Below are 15,787 nucleotides of genomic sequence, written 5' to 3'. Positions count from 1 at the left end.
CGAATGTGCACATGCACCTACACACACACATACACTGGCCCAGGGAAGCTCCCTCCTCCACTTCTCCGCCTGTTTTTACTGCCAAGTCAGGCTGGGAATGCAAACAAGAACGTGCCTGGAGAACGTGCAGCAAGGGCCCATGGCTACAGCACAGGAGGGATCAGCAGGACCTGCCGCCTGCAGGGACAGGCACTTGAATACCCAGAAGCCGACATTACGCGCCCCCACCTATGCCTTCACCCTGGTGTCTGGAACATGAGAAGCCAAGCCCAGACTGGCACCAGGACTCCCAGATGCACACCTCCCGCCTTCTTCCAAGCTGGCACACCAGGCAGTGGGGTGGAAACAGTGCAAGCACCAAGCACCTTGGTCAGAGTGCGAGTTTTATTGTTGCTGCTGCACAGCTTAGGCCTTGACCGCAAACTTGCGCAGAGGGTATAGCCGCTCCTTCCGCTGCTGCTTCTTGGTCTTCAGCTTCTCCTCATGCTTGTTGAGCCGGCGGCGCATGGCTCGAGTCTTCTTGGGCCGCAGGTCCAGGGGCTTGTACTTCTTGCCCTGGGGCAGAGATGGGGTGGGGGGCAAATCTGGGCACTGGGGCTCTGGGCTGCAACGCTGGTGGCAACCCAGGAGAGTTGGTTTGCAGTGTGAGGACCTCCAGGGTCACTGCGCAGGGCCACTGCCCTATCTTAGAGCTGCTGCAGGCCCTAGAGAAGGCTTGGCCCAGGCCCCTGCAGTGCCACCTAGACCTGTGACAGGGCTGCTGTCCACACTGCTGACCCCCCAGTCCCCGACAAGTCTTCCAGACCAAGGGGGCTCACTGGACTCTCCTCGTTCTAGGAAGGTCCCCTCAGGGACAAGGCCCAGTGCTGGGCACTGTCGTAGCACTCACCAGACCTGGCCAATGCTCAGGGGGCGCCCAGTCCAGGGAGGACAACTCGCCCTCATGTGGCAGGAGTTTCTCAAGAGTGACGGCAGTCCTGGGGCAGGAAAGCCTCACCACCCACTTCCCTCTGCCACCACCAACGAGGCCTAGTCAACACCAAGTGTCCAAACTCCTTAGGCTCTGCCGCCCCACGCACAGCTATGCTGTTTTTTTGCGGTCACGATGGCCCCACCAAAGGCTCAACAGTCACACAGGCGAGGGCTACTGTGCAGAACCCTCACTTCCAGGGACTCACTGGATCCGGGGACAAGAGCAGGGCACACAGGGGCAGTCACAAAAGCCATTCCTCCTGGCCACCGCCTCTTCGGGGTTCCCTCATAGCCTGACCAAAGCTTCAGGCCTACTCCTGAGAAAACCATTCCCTCACAGGTGTGCACACAGCTCAGATGGTGGCAGCCAGCCCAGCCTCACTGCCACAGCCTCTCTGATGTGTCAACCTCAACACTAATCGGAGTGCTGATGGGAAGCCATTCTGCAGGTTAATTAATGCCCCCCCATCAGATGACTTCCATTAAGCTGGTATTATTATTATTATTATTTTTAATGGTACCAGGGAATCGAACTCGGGTCCTTGCGCTTTCGAGGCAGGTGGCGGAACCACTGAGCTAAATCCCCGGCCCCAAGACGGTATTATCTTGAACAAGCCAGGCAGCTGAGCCCACCGGTCAAAAGCCTTTTTAGGAGGCCAAGGCTCCCTCCAAGTGTCACCTGGGCCAGCAGGTACCACCTATGTCCTGAGTTCCAGCTCCCAATTACACGAGCCAGGTCCTGCTGCTCCTCCCGCCCGGTTCCTGCTAAAACTAACACCAGGGACAAAAGGAAAAGAGCACTAGATGGTTGTCAAGATTTGAGACCAAGAGGTCAAAGGCCCGTGGAAGTCCCCCAAGCGCACTCATCCAGACCCTGTGACATGGTGTGGAAACAAGGGCCAGCATTCCACGGCCCCCCAAACCTGGGGATCCTCATCTGAAACATTAGATTGAGGAGGTCCGGCTGTGACACCCATGACCCATGGACAGCTACTCCCAGCCCCTGCCCAGCACACCCAGGGCCCTGGTTCTACTCCCAGCACTGCCAAAACAAATGAAAATCCAGCCATTCCTCCGAAATCGCCCAGCCCGCTCCGCTGGTAAGGTACATGTAAAACCCAAGCCTCCAGCAAGACCCCTTTCCACCACTCCACTCATTTCACAATGGCTGCAGGCTGAGGAGCACTGCAGGCAGCAGTGCAATGCGCCGGCCCAAGACGGGGCGCCAGATCCCTACATCCTCATGATGCCTGCTGGAAAGCAGCCGTGCCTTCCCAGTGCCCCTCACCTTGTAGAATTTCCTGAGGTTTTCTTTCTGTGTCTGGTTAATAACAGTGAGAACACGGGCGATAGATTTTCGGACAACTCGGCTACAAAACAGAGACATCAGTGAGAACAAGGAAGATGCACAGCACTCCCCCAAGGCATGACTCAGGGCTAAGAAGGACGTTATAAGGACATCGGCAGCATCACCCCTACCCGTGACTGGAGGGGAGGTTGAGGTGAGTGGTATGGGGTCCTGGGGAGGCCTCCCAGGGGTGGGGAACTTGAGTCCCACGCTGTTGAGCTGTTTAGTGTCCGTGGAGACAAAACTAGAGGCTGAGCTCAGTGGTTCTGCTGCCTGCCCTGCAAGCTCCAAGGACCCAAGTTCGATCCTCGGTACCAAAAAAAAAAAAGAGGCTGAAAAGACCCAAACCCAGGTCAAGAACATATCCTGGGACCATGAAGACTGAACCCACCTCAACCTCAAGAGAGGGAGGGAGCCATGCCATGGAGCAGGCAACCTTCCAGCCTAAGGTGTCTTAGAAGGGAAGCAGAGATGCATGGGCCAGGGGTCAGCAGCAGAAGTCATTTGTACCCACGCTGAACAAGAGCTACGTCAGGGGACAGGGAGTTCACACTGGGGAGGACTGGTAAATGTGCTCAGGAGGACTCAGCATACTACTCTTCTGTCCCCCAACTCAAGGCCTCAAAGGAAGATTATTTGGGGGTAGAGGAAGGCGAGACCACCCGTGTCAGATTTGGCATAAGTGGAATGTGCACCCTGGGGCCTTGTACCAAACCCGCATCCTTCACAAGTGACCTCGGGCCTTAACCACATAAATTAAATTTAGGTTACAGCTCAAGAAGTGGTGCAAAGCACCCTCCCGCCACAGGGGGCAACAAAAATCAAGTGAAAGCGGGAATTGGAAAAAAAGGTCCAGTTAGGTTTTGGAGGCAGCACCAAGACCGGGCTTCAGACTATAATCCCAGCACTTAGGAGACTGAGGCAGAATTGTCTCGAGCTCAAGGCCAGCCTGGGTTACAAAGTGAGTTCATGACATAGCGACACCCAGCCTCAAAAACACAAACAAAAAAGCTAGGCATGGTGGCGCAAGCGTGCGACTGTAGCAACTGAGTGACTGAGTCAGAAGGATCGCCACAATTAGAGCATAGCCTGAGCTACACAGTGAGTTCAGAACGAAGAGCAAGCGCGACCCTGTCTCAAAAAGAGAAAAAAAAGAAAGGGTCTTCAGGGACCCCCAGTGCCTTCTCCAGACAAGAAACAGGGAGGCCGTTCCACGGAGGATCACAGGTAGGTAAGAGGATGCACACAGCCGGTCTCCCGCGTGACCCAAGGGTGCATCTAGCGGGCACCTGAAGAGCACTTCCTGAAGGCAACTTCGAAAATTCACGAAAGCTCCAGAAGCACACGTGCCCTCCCAGTAGGTCACTCACATCTTGGAGAGCTTGGACGCCGCGCCGCCCGTCACTTTGGCAACGCGCAGCTGCGACAGCTCCACCTTCAGGTCGTCCAGCTGTTTCAACAGCTCCTCCTTCTTCTTGCCGCGAAGGTCCCGAGCCTTAATCTTGGCCTGCACGGGAGCAAGTACGAGTCAGGCGTCCCGCAGGCCGCCTCGCCTCCTCCCACACCCCAAGGTAGCCCTGGGGAGCACCAGCTCCCAGAGCCGCGGACGAAAGACGCTCCCGGCCCGCGACCCTAGTCCAGCGGGGAAGTGGACTGAGGGGGCGCTGGGCCGTCCTGCGCGGCGTCCTCCATACCTGGCCGGCAGATGAGATACCGGGGCTCAGTCCGCTCCTTCACCCCGGTCCCCGAGTCCCAGTGGCGCCTGGATGGCACCGGATTCCCTCGCACTCACCATAGCTGTACTAGAAGCCGCTGCCGCCGCCGCCTGCTCGAAAAGAAAGAGGAAGAGGCGGAGCTGACCTCCGCAACTACTGCCGGGTGGCGGCCAGCGCAGCCAATGGCGCTGTGGCAGAGGAGCCAGGCCCCGCCCCTTTCCCCGTCAGCCGGGTACCTCGTGGCTGGTCCTTCCTGCGGCGCTGGCCGATCTTGAGCTTCTGATGTTGGTGCCCGCGTCTTTCCCGGCGTTCTGGGACCGCTAGGTGGGCTTTAAGTCCTGAGCGACGCAGCTGGGGAGGCTGAGGCCATCTTGGGCGGGAGCTGGCCGGAGATAGCATAGGAAGTGCTGGAATTCTTCAGTCATGTATTTGTTCACTCATTCATTGGCCAAACTTGACGATCTGGCTGCCGCTGTGAGCTGGACGCCAGTGATCTGAGGGTGCGGAGGGGATGAGAAGAGAGGGTTTGCAAAGATGAACTATCGCCGGGGAGGTGGTGCACTCTTGTAGTCCCCACACTCTAGGAGGCTGAGGCAGGAGGATCGCAAGTCAGAGCCTGGCCTAGGCAATCTAGCAAGACGCTGTCTCTAAAAAGGGGTTAAGGTCTAGCACAGTGTGAAGGCCCTGGGTTCAATTTCCCAGTGTGTGTCTGTGTCTGGGGATGTTAACATTGGATTTGTTCCCACCTTTTGGCTTGAGCTACCATTTTGTGCCACCTGGACCACTGCTGTCACTCGAATCACTTCTCTCAGCTTTGGCTCTTTTTTGGGGGGAGTGGGGTTTGAGACAGGGTTTCACTATGTAGTCACTATGTAGCCCAGGTAGGCCTCAAATTCAGGGCGATCCTCCTGCCTCAGCCTCCTGAGTGCACACTAAGCCTAGCCTTGGCAAACTTTTTTGGTGGGGGGCAGGAGGCAGTACCGCTGATTGTACCTGGGGCGGTGGCCAGGAAATACACCTCCCATCTTAGTACTTTTTATTTTTTTACTTTGAGATAGGGTCTCCCCCTAAATCACTAAAAGCCCAAACTTCAAGCCCAAACTGGGCTTGAACTCACAATCCTCCTGACTCAGCCTCCTAAAGTGCCAGGATTACATGGGTGTGCCATCATGCCCAGCCCTGCTTTGATTCCTGCTCCCATGTGTGTGCTTAATACAGCAGCAAGAGAAGCCCTTTTCTTTTCATTTTCGTTGTACTGGGGCATGAAGCCAGCGCTCACACGTGCTAAGCAAGCTATCTAGCACTGACAGGCATCTCCAGCCTAGCTCTTTTTATTTTGTTGAGACAGGGTTTTGCGAAATTGCCCAGGCTGGCCTTGAACTTGTGATCCTCCTGACTCTGCCTTCTGAGTAGCTGGAACTGTGCCACCATACCCGGCTAGACAACCCCTTTCCACACAAGGCAGAAGTCAGATCATGTCACCACTGTGCTCAGAACTTCCAGCGTGTCCCATCTGAGTTCAGATCTTACCTTTTCCCTTTAGCAAAGACACCCCAGGCACAAGGTGATTTTTTTTTGCCCTCAACACTCAATCATCCCTGACATAGCATAAATGGATTTAAACCTTTTCTTTCTCTATTTATTTTTGGTGCTGGGGATCAAACTTGGGACCTTGCACTTGCTGAGGCAGGTGGCGGAACCACTGAGCTAAATCCCTGGCCCCATTTTATTTCTTTTGATGCTGGAGACTGAACTCTGCCCAGAGTTACATCCCCAGGTTTCTCCTCTCCGATTTATTCAGACAGGGTCTCACTAAGGACCAAGTTGCCCAAGCTGGGCTTGAATTCATGATCCTCCTGTCAGCCTCCCAAAGTGCTAGGATTACAGGCATGCCTACTATAATATGGATTTTTACATTGACTCCTTGACTGGAATGGAAGTCCATGACCATGTACTAGAATGTTATTCCCCAGTTTATTTGGGGCTATTTTCTTCTTGTTAAATGAGCGATTTTGGCTTCAAGTTTTCTTTTTTTTTTGTTTTGTTTTAATTTTTTGAGATAGGGTCTTGCTACGTAGTTCAGGCTGACCTTGACCTATGTAGTCCAGGCTGGCCTCAAACTCGCCATGATCCTCCTGCCCCAGCCTCCTGAGTGCTGGGATTACAGATGTGTGCTGCCAGGCCTGGTTTCAAATTCCTTCTGATCAGGATGTTCTAGGGATATGAATTTCTGCTGTTTTGTGGCCAGCCTCCTGAGTCACAAAAGATTTCCTCCCAGGTATGGAGGCAATTGTAGGTGGGGTTTTTCTGTCGTTGTTTTTTTGGTACCAGGGATCTAACTCAGGACCTTGAGCTTGCAAGGCAGGGAAATACTGCTGCTGAAAGCCCCTCACCCTTTTAAAAAATTGAGACAATGCCTTGCTAAATTGCCTGAGCTGGGTTTGAACTTGTGATCCTCCTGCCTTACCCTACCAGTGTTGAGACTACAGGCATGTTACCCTGCCCAGCTTGGGAGGCTGTATCTTTAGCATCAAGATTGGGTTGCATCACTCTGGTAGTATTTTCCTATCTTTAGACAATTCATTGAGAAGTATGCAAAACAATGAAATGGAGTCATGTTTCAACTATTGACCTTTACGAAAAAGACCATCAGACAAAAATATAATGAAAAGTTTTGTTATACCATTATATGAACAGACCTATTTTATTTTAGCCTAAGGCTAAGGTCAATTAGCAGTTACCTCAATCATGCTAAACTTTGCCCTTCCCCCCCCCCGCCCCCGTCAGATTCTGGGAATTCTGCACCCTAAAATATGCCTGTCCAGTTAGACCTGACTTCTCAGCATCCAGGATCTTGCCCTTCCTGCCGGCACGGTGGCCGTACAGTCAAGTCCCGCTCCTGGCCACGACCCGAAAGCCAAAGTGACTGCTACATAAGCAGGGCCCTGCACCTTCAAAACGTCTTCATCGCTGGGCGTGGTGGTGCAGGCAAGTAATCTCAGCACTTTGAGAGGCTGAGGCAGGAGGATCACAAACTTGTCTTAATTTGAGACCCTATCTAAAAGGGTTTCTGTTTTTCTTTTTTCTTTTTTTTAGCTCAGAGCGAAGGTCAATCCGCAGTGCCAGAAAAGAACTAATTCTTTAGCGTCTTGTCACTCCTCCGGATACACCGGATGTCATTAGGGTCTCCCCACTCTGACAGCAGGGTCACTCCTATGCTGCTGCGCAGGCAGCCTCCCCAGTTCAGTGTGGGGCCAAGGCTCCAGGTCTCTCTGGTCATTGCCCGGGCTTAGCACAGGCCTTAGCGCGAGGGTTTTTTTCTTTTTTTTTCGGTACCGGGGCTCACACTCAGGACCTTGCATTTGTGAGGCAGGCGCGGCGCCACTGAGCTAAATCTCTGGCCCTTGGGAAGGTTTCTTCTTCAAGAAGCCTGCCTGGCACTCGAGGGGCGGGGCGGGGCGGGGCGGGCCGCCTTCTCTTTGGGGGCCTGGTGTCCTCTCTGTCTGGGCAACCAGGACCGCGGAGTCGGCGGCTGTGTCGGGGCTGCCTCCTCGCTGGGCCACAGGCTCTCAGGGGCAGGGAGGAAGCCAGAGAACGAGCGAAGTTATGGCGTCCACGATACCAGGCCTGCGTGAGAGCGAGGCACCCCCTACCCAAAAGGGAAGGCAAAGAGCCAAGAAGATCCACGCCTGGCGAGGTTCCCGGGGAGACTCCCACAGCCGCGCTCCGGCGCTCCCACCGCGCCCAGTACGCCCCGCACAGGTCCCGCTCCGTGCTTCCGGTTCCGGCGCCTACCGGAAGTGGGTGGGCGGTGGCTACTGCGCGCGGAGGAGGTGGAGGAGGTGCTTGGCCGCTGCTTCCCGCCCCCGAATCGGAGCCGGAGCCGGAGGACAGCGCGAGCCGGTGGTGAGCGGAGTAGAGTGAGGTCGGACCCGGAGCGGAGCCGGCTGAGCGGGCGCCGAGCTCCCGTCATGGCCCGGAACACGCTGTCCTCGCGCTTCCGCCGGGTGGACATCGATGAGTTTGACGAGAACAAATTCGTGGACGAGCAGGAGGAGGCAGCGGCGGCGGCGGGAGAGCCAGGCCCGGACCCCAGCGAGGTGGACGGGCTCCTGCGGCAATATCCTTCCCCGTGCGGCGGCTCGGTTCGCCCTGGGCTCCCCATCCTTCTCATCCCTGGCCCGGCCACCGCAGCCCGGCCTCCTCGCTCCCTTTCCCCCGGGCTCCGGTCCGGCTCGGCTCCTCTCTGCCGAGTCCCCACTCCCCTCCTCCCGCCCGCACGCGGCCCTGGACCGGGTGGGCGGCTCCTCCGCACCCCCTCCCCTTGGCCTCCTCGTCCGCCCTGGCGGCCTCTGCCCAAGGCGCTCATCGCTCCGTCCCTCCTGCGGGAAATAGGACTATTGTCGGTGGCTGGTTGGCGGGAGGGCACAGTCCTCCCAAGCCCGTCCTGCTGCTCTCCTGGGCTCTATGGAAGACCTCAGAGAATAGGTGCGTGGATGACTGAGAGGAAGGAGCGCCAAGGAGGGACGCGAAGGCGGCACCCTCGCTGCAGCCCAGAGGTCTGGGCCGGTGCGCATTCGACCCCAGGACCTGCCTGATGCCGCCCCTCTCACCTGTTCTCATTTTGCTCTGAACACCTTGGGCTTTGGACCTTCGTGGTCTCAGCCCCCCTCAGCAAGTGAGTTGTGGCTGCCCCGGTACTGTACTGTTCTTGTGCAGGAAGCAGTGGAAAACTAGCAGTTAGAGCTGAGAAAAACCGTGAAGTGTGAAAAGTAGAGCCCCCAAACTGGAAATGATTGTTCTTGTGGCCATAGAAAGCAAGCATTTAGAAGAGATTAAAAATAGAGGTGATTGTCACAGTCAGCTTGGCCCCTTAGCACTTTGCGCACAGGAAACTGACTTATTCTCACAGGAAGAATTTTTCTTTATTCAAATGGTGTTACAGGAAGTGTGTTCCCCACCCGCTACACTTGCCAGGGCAGGGCTGGAGGCTCCTGCTGTATATAAATCAGGTTCTGGGTGTTCAGGCAGTTGACTCATTTGGGAAGTCAGGCCCACTGGTTTTGGGAGGAGTCCTGCAGTGCTGCTCTAATATGCCTTTATTTTTTTTATTTTTTATTTTTTTGGTACTGGGGATCGAACTCCGGTCCTTGGGCTTGCGCAGCAGGCGGCGAAACCACTGAGCTAAATCCCCGGCCCTCCAATATGCCTTTAAAACAAATACCTGCAGACTTTTTTGAACAGGAATGTGCTTTCAGAGGTGGAGATTTAAACTTGAATTTCCTGCCCCATCCAGATTGCTCACTTACCCTGCTGATAAAATGGGGTCATGAGAAGGGACACCTGGAGGGAAGGTTGGTTCTCTTTTTTTTCTGGTACTGGGGATTGAACTCAGGACCTTGTTGCCAGGCAGGCGCCGGCACCACTGAGCTAATCCCCAGCCGGGGAAGGTTGGTTCTTTAGTCTGGTGCAGGACCTGGCTCTTGGGCAGTAGATGCTGAAGAAGCTCCAGGGTCGGGCCTTTGGCCCAGAACCCTCATTCAACAGATGAGGAGACCGTGGCATGGCCAGCTGTTACCTTGGTCTTACTGCTGCAGGGACTCGTTGAAGGTCACGTGTCCATGAGTACCTAGCTAGTCATAGTCAGGTGTCTTAAGCTGCTTAGAACGCGCAGGGGATGGTAGCTTTGCCTCTATTGTCAGAAGCCTGTTACCATGGAGAGTACCTCTTGGGATTGGGGAAGGGGAGGGTAGCAGATGAGGAGAAGTGAAATCCTGGCAAATGTGGGTTCTAGGTAGGGAGGAAGGAATTAATATTTGCGTTCCTATCATGTGCCAACCCTTGGTCTTATATTAGGTGTTTGAATTTAAACTATAGAGCCTTTAAGAGTCTTTAGAAGAGGGCACTGTGAAGAGGGGCAAGCTGGTAGGGGTCTTAGGGCTGTACTGGGGAGTGTGTCATGGTGGGAGATCACACAGAGGAAGTAGAATATGGGCTCTGTCGACACTGCTCTGCCCTGTTCAGCTGTGTGACCTTGCGAAGGTCACATACCCTCTCTCTTGGCCTCCAAATCATCCTCTGTGAAATGAAGGACAGTTTCAGGAGAACATCTCTGGGCACACAGCAAGTGCCTGGGCAAGCAGCGTGGGTCTGGGTAGAGCAGCAGCGAGAGATTACAGCAGGAGCTTGGCCATGCAGGCCAGCTGGACACCTCAGCTTTGTGACCTTGGGCAGGTAATTTTCTTTCTCAGAGCATTGATTTCAGTCTTTAAAATGGGAATAATGATTGTTGTCACAGAGTTTTTGGAATGAGATGCATGTGAATGGGCTTGGCTGAAGATCCAAGACCTTGTGGCAGTTGTAAAGTATTACTGGTTCCTTTCTTCATCAGTGAAGCAGCTTCTGGTCCTTGGAGCAGGGGTCTGTCTAGAGCAGTGGTTTTGAGTGCTTCTGTACTCTCCTGCCCCAGGAAATTTGGCAATGTTCAGGGACATTCTAATTTTGTCACAGCTTGAGGGTGCTACTAGAATCTTGTGGGTAGAAGCCAAGCACCCTACAAAGCACAGGGCAGATCTCACATCAGAGGGTCATCCTGTCTAAAGTGCCCTTGGTGCTGTGGCAGAAATCAGGGTCTCCCCCGTTTGCTGTAAGGGCCTAAGCAGCTGGGGATGGAGGCCAGCTTCCTAAATGGTCGGTGATTGGCAGGAACACCCTCCCTGCTCCCCAGACTCCCTTTGCAGGGATTGACAAGCTAGTGCTGCAGGGAGCTAATTGAAGTAGTACTTGGTCCTCGCACACTGCTCCGCTTGTCGTCCACCTTCTGAGTGATTGTGCTCGCCAATCGTGCCAGGCAGAAGTGAAGAGGGTGCTAGCCTACATTTCCTATCAAGCCCCTGGGAGCCTGCTTTTGCTCTGGGGACACTTGAGAAGGAAATTTTGAGGTAGAGGTTACCAGTGGCTGGTTTCAGGACTGGCCCTGGTTGGGATTGGTGGGGGGCTGCCTTTCCCAGTGAAGGTGGATCAGAGCCAAGGAGGGAGCTGTGCAGCAGGGGGGCTGGGAGTGGCTTGCCTGGTGGTGGACCCAGCTCTCTGCTGGATGGAGCCTCTACTAAGGAAGCTGGGAATTCAGCTTTGCCCCAGGGCCTGTCTGCTCACACGTGGGGATGGCTGCGTGAACAGGAGTAAAGACCTGATTGGGCAGAATTATTCCTTGTTCTATTTTTGAAGCTTTTTGGCTGAAGCCAATGTTTCACATGAGGAAATGAAAGTCGGCTGATGTAATTCAGTTTAAAATAGGTGTCACCTTTGGGGACCTAACCCAGATTGTAATTTTCTTTGCATGCTGGGTATTTAGAACTCGGCCAAGAATGTGATGTTAGGGTTGAAACTAAAGTTTAAGGGTGGGGAAGCAGAGGCATTGGCAAAAGGTTCTTGTAGCAGTTGGGATGTCATTGACCTGGGAGTTAGAAGTTTTAGCACATCTTGGTTTCTTTAGGAATGTAACTGCTAAGCAGCATTGAGTGAAGAGTTAGACCTCTTTGGGCCTTCATTCTTCCCTTTGAGAGCATGAGCGTGACTTCCGGTTTGTATGCACGATGGCCGAGGACCCAGTGGGGCAGGAACAGTGCCTAGCACTGAGCGGGTGCCACAGGCTCCATTGGGTTTTACTGTAGTTACCTGTAAGAGCAGTTGTTTGAGGGGGAGCCTCTAGGTGGAGGCAGAAGGAAGGGCCAGCGAAGGTTCCTTTCACCATCCCTGTGGCTTGGAAAAGCAGCAGGCTATAACCAGGCTGTGCCCACAGTGAGGAGGGCAGCAGTGGGTGGTCAGTGGCAGGGGTAAGATCCCTTTTGAGTCTGCTCTTGAGCTGCTTTTGAGGTCAGTCCGTTAATGAAAGTGTGGCTGCACCTGAGCCCAGCCATCCTTAACTGGCGCTGCTGTACAGGGGACATGCTTCGGGCCTTCCATGCAGCCTTGCGGAACTCTCCAGTCAACACCAAGAATCAAGCTGTGAAGGTAAAGGGGTCTTGCGGCTCTGCTGGGTTTTGTGGGGCCGGGGCTGTGGTGCACTCCATGGGTCTGGGCAGTGCTGCCACACAGCCTCCTGGCACTCCTGAGGTTCAGATTCCTGACTTCAAAGCTGTCAGTGATTTTTGTGTTTTTGCTTTTCTTTTTTCTGTATGCGTGCTAGACAAGTGCCCTGCTCCAGAGCTACACCCCTAGCAACAAGGCTGATGGCTGTATAGTAAAAGCTCCAAGCTCCCCAAAGAAACGGTTTCCTTCTCCCTAGGGCCTCTGCGGTGAGAAGTCAGCCCAGCCCTTGTTGATGAGCAAAACAGATAAATTAGCTGCCAAGTGAGGCTTATCAGCAGTTATGCTTTCACAGGCAACTGAATAGGCTTTATCTGCATGAGGGTTTTGAGTGCTTTTTGGATTTCCTGCCTTTCAAAGAGCATTATTCTCACTGCTTCACCAAGGCTAAAACTTGGTCTAGGGAGAGGGGCCTCTGCGGCTGGGGTTATAGAGCTGTGGTAGAGGAGTGCGGTGACAGTGGTTGCACCTTGGCAGAGGTGGAGAGGAAGGACCCCTCTGTTACTGGGTACCTGCAGGGGGAGTACTATACCCAAGGAAACCTGTGGAGCCCTTTTGTTTTTTAAAGTGACCCTCCATGGTTGTGATCTTGTGGAGTTTAAGGCCATGCTGGTATCCCGAGTAGTGAAGCTAAGCCAGCCATGGTGGCACATACTTGGAAGGGTGAGGCAGGAGGATTGGGAGTTTGAGGCCAGCCTGGGTTATGTAGTGAGACGTTGTCTAAAAAAAAAAAAAAGTGACAGTCCCTTCAAAATCAGTGGAATCACACTGAAATTTATCTGGGCATAGTGGCCCCCTCCTGTACACAGAAGGCTGAGGCAGGAGGATTGCTGAGAGTTCAAGGCCAGCAAGACCTTGTCTCAAAAACAAAAAATACATAAAAATACGAAGCAATAAAATAATTTTATTTAGCTTTTTTTTTTTTAAGCATCCTAGATAAATTAAGAGATCAGGCAGTGTTGCTGGTGATCTCTGCCCTGTTTGATGCTCCTGTGCCCACACTGGGGGCCTTGACTGTGCCCAGCTATAGCTCCTGACCTCACCTCTCTTACTTCTGTAGGAACGAGCCCAGAGTGTGGTGCTGAAAGTGCTCACAAATTTTAAGAGCAGCGAGATCGAGCAGGCTGTGCAGTCCCTGGACAGAAATGGCATCGACTTGTTAATGAAGTACATTTATAAAGGGTTTGAGAAGCCCACAGAAAACAGCAGTGCAGTGTTACTCCAGTGGCATGAAAAGGTACGTGAATTTGACACCTCCGCAGGGTCTGCTGCCTCACCCAGGGCTCACACCAGCAGGCCACATTTCCAGAAAAAGGTAGGACAGTCTGACAGCTTGTGAGACAGACGTGGATCACTTCACCTGCTGTCTGTGGTAATCACGGGTGCTTTTGCTTTTTAGCTGCAGATGTATGCCAGGCAGAACAGGGTGACCTGGGTAGGGCAGGGGGGAGCGGGGGAGCTGTGGCATGGTAAGGTCGGAGGAAGGCCTGCTGGTGAGGGCTTTGTGACACTTTCTCTGCCCTGGTGTAAACACCTGTGAGAAGGGTGTGGGGTACTCTTAGGAATGCAGGCTGAGCCCTCCCACCAGCTTGAAGGGCTTCTTTATCTGGCCTCAGCTTCTCCAGCCAGTGCAGTGGGCAGAAAACTTGGTCATTTAATATGGCTTTCATCCACCTGAAGCATAAAAAACTGGGCCGGGGATTTAGCTCAGTGGTTCCGCTGTCTGCCTCGAAAGCCCAAGGTCCTGAGTTCAAGCCCCAGTACCAAAAAAAAAAGCTGTGTGCATCCTCTGCTTGGGGGGTTCTGGTCATGCCCATGTCCTGCCTGTGTGCCACTGTGTCCCACTCCACCCCTCACTCCCTGAGCACCATAGCCAGCACACCCGCCATTAAAGGGGACCAGGCTATGACTAACACTGTCCTTCCCCATGGGCTCAGCATTGGTTTTTTTTTTTTTGGTACCGGGGATGGAACTGGGGACCTTGTGCTTTCGAGGCAGACGGTGGAACCACTGAGCTAAATCCCTGGCCCTCAGCATTGTTTTAAGAGTACTTCGCTTACTGGTGGGCAGCTGGGGTGCTGGGCTGTGGCTGTGCTTCCAGCCTCCCACCTCCCTGGGCTCAGCAGGTGCAGGCGGCAGCGGTGCTCCAAGGAGTGGTATGGTGTAGAGGCCAGGCCCTTTCATCTCTTTGAGGCGACTTGGTGTCTGCCCTGTTGGCAGGCAGCTCTCATGGGCTGGTGTACATTTCTTTGCCCAGGGCCATGCCAAAAGTTTGGAAGCCATGAGAAACTTGGGCTGTGCTCTGTGCTTAGTGACAGTGTTCCAAGCCATTTCTGCCTCAAGAGTGGCTGGCTCTTGGGGCCTTGGCTGCAGGACAGGGCTCCTTCCCCACTCCATGGTCTTGGCTGTAGGACTCCTTTATCAGAGGGGCCATGGCACAATAGGATCCAGGTCCAGGAGGAGTAGGCACTCTCATCTCCCTGGCGAGCCAGGCTCCCTCTGGCCAAGTCTTATCTGACTTGTTCCTTTTCCTGCCCCCACAGGCCTTAGCTGTAGGAGGACTAGGCTCCATTATAAGAGTTCTTACAGCAAGAAAGACTGTTTAAAAACAAAAAAACAAAAAGGACTCATGTTACCCTGAAGAATTTTCGATGCCCAGGCTGGACTGACAATGGACCATCTTCCTAGGAACTCCCAACTACGAATTTCAGGATATGTATCTGCTGAAATGTATTTTATTTTTGAGGTGGAGGGAGAATCGCTGCTTCCTAAATCCTTTGGAGGATCTGAGTCTGCCTCTGTCGTAGAACAGACCCTTGACTATCTGGAGAGTGGCTGGCCTATGTCGGTCAGGTGTTACCATGTGCACTGCCTGTTTGAAAGGGGAAGGGATGATTTGGGCAGGTGCAGATCCAAGGGCTGTGGTGAAAGGGAGAATTTGTTTTTCACAAGTGGGTAAACCTGAGAGTTTGTACAGACACCCTGTCTTCCCAGAGAAGGCAGACTCTCGGGTTCATTGTAAAGTGCCTGCTGCATCAATAAAGCTCTTGGCTTATTAGTATATCCCTTGGAGTGTGTTTCCTGTATGTAAAAAGTGGTAACAATGGGACGGTAAGGAAGTGTGACGTGGAAGGGTAGATGTGTCCCTGAGTTGCCATCCCTGGGGAGCGAGCATGGCAATCTCTAGGCCTTCCTGCCACAGCAGTTCCCTGAGCCTTGGCCACCCTGCTGCCACGGAGAGGTGTTTTGGTGAATACTATTTATTGTTTCTTACTCCTTTGATTTGTATGTAACCTTGGAGCTTATTTAATTTAATAAAGTGCCAAACATTTAATAATTGATCGAGGCTTTAAAAGTCTTCAGTTTGTGTGGTTATACTTAGTCTTCTGAGCATGGCCTGAGCTGTGTCCTGCTAAGTTTCTTTGAAGAACTAAACTCCAGAAACAGCAATGTTGAGGACCCCATTCGTCCTCCTGAAGCCCTCCCAGGTCACGCAGCCTTGAATGTATGCAGACTTCCACCAGAGTGACAAGCCTCTGCCTCCCCAGCTCCTTGCAGAACCACTGGGATGCTTGGGAGGTAGGACTAGGCTATTGGTTTCATTAAAATCACACATATTTATTTGCCCAAACTCAGTCTGGGGAGGAGCCTTCTGAAAGATACA

The 15,787-nt window shown here is 53.5% G+C and overlaps 2 protein-coding genes across 2 annotated transcripts; one reads left to right on the top strand and one right to left on the bottom strand.

The window, feature by feature from the left end:
- Positions 1-366: 366 nt before the first annotated feature.
- On the bottom strand, positions 367-4,366 carry Rpl35 (ribosomal protein L35; the record flags this gene model as incomplete). The annotated part of the gene is given in 5 exon segments (XM_004849390.4): positions 367-555; positions 2,261-2,342; positions 3,691-3,827; positions 4,113-4,147; positions 4,150-4,366. Coding segments are annotated over 5 exon segments (621 nt in total), but the record flags the coding sequence as incomplete, so codon positions are not given.
- Positions 4,246-15,464, top strand: Arpc5l (actin related protein 2/3 complex subunit 5 like). Its single transcript, XM_087182779.1, has 5 exons — positions 4,246-4,359; positions 6,823-8,156; positions 11,977-12,048; positions 13,184-13,360; positions 14,667-15,464. Exons 2-5 carry the CDS (start codon positions 8,007-8,009, stop codon positions 14,727-14,729), a joined length of 462 nt encoding a protein of 153 aa, XP_087038905.1. The 5' UTR covers positions 4,246-4,359; positions 6,823-8,006; the 3' UTR covers positions 14,730-15,464.
- Positions 15,465-15,787: the final 323 nt, after the last annotated feature.

This window comes from Heterocephalus glaber, unplaced genomic scaffold (genome assembly GCF_053883595.1).
Source record: "Heterocephalus glaber isolate CG9 unplaced genomic scaffold, H.glaber_assembly_v1.0 deba00001479, whole genome shotgun sequence".
Taxonomy (NCBI): domain Eukaryota; kingdom Metazoa; phylum Chordata; class Mammalia; order Rodentia; family Bathyergidae; genus Heterocephalus; species Heterocephalus glaber.
Note: the sequence above shows the minus strand (reverse complement) of the source record. Positions and strands in the feature narration are given on the sequence as shown.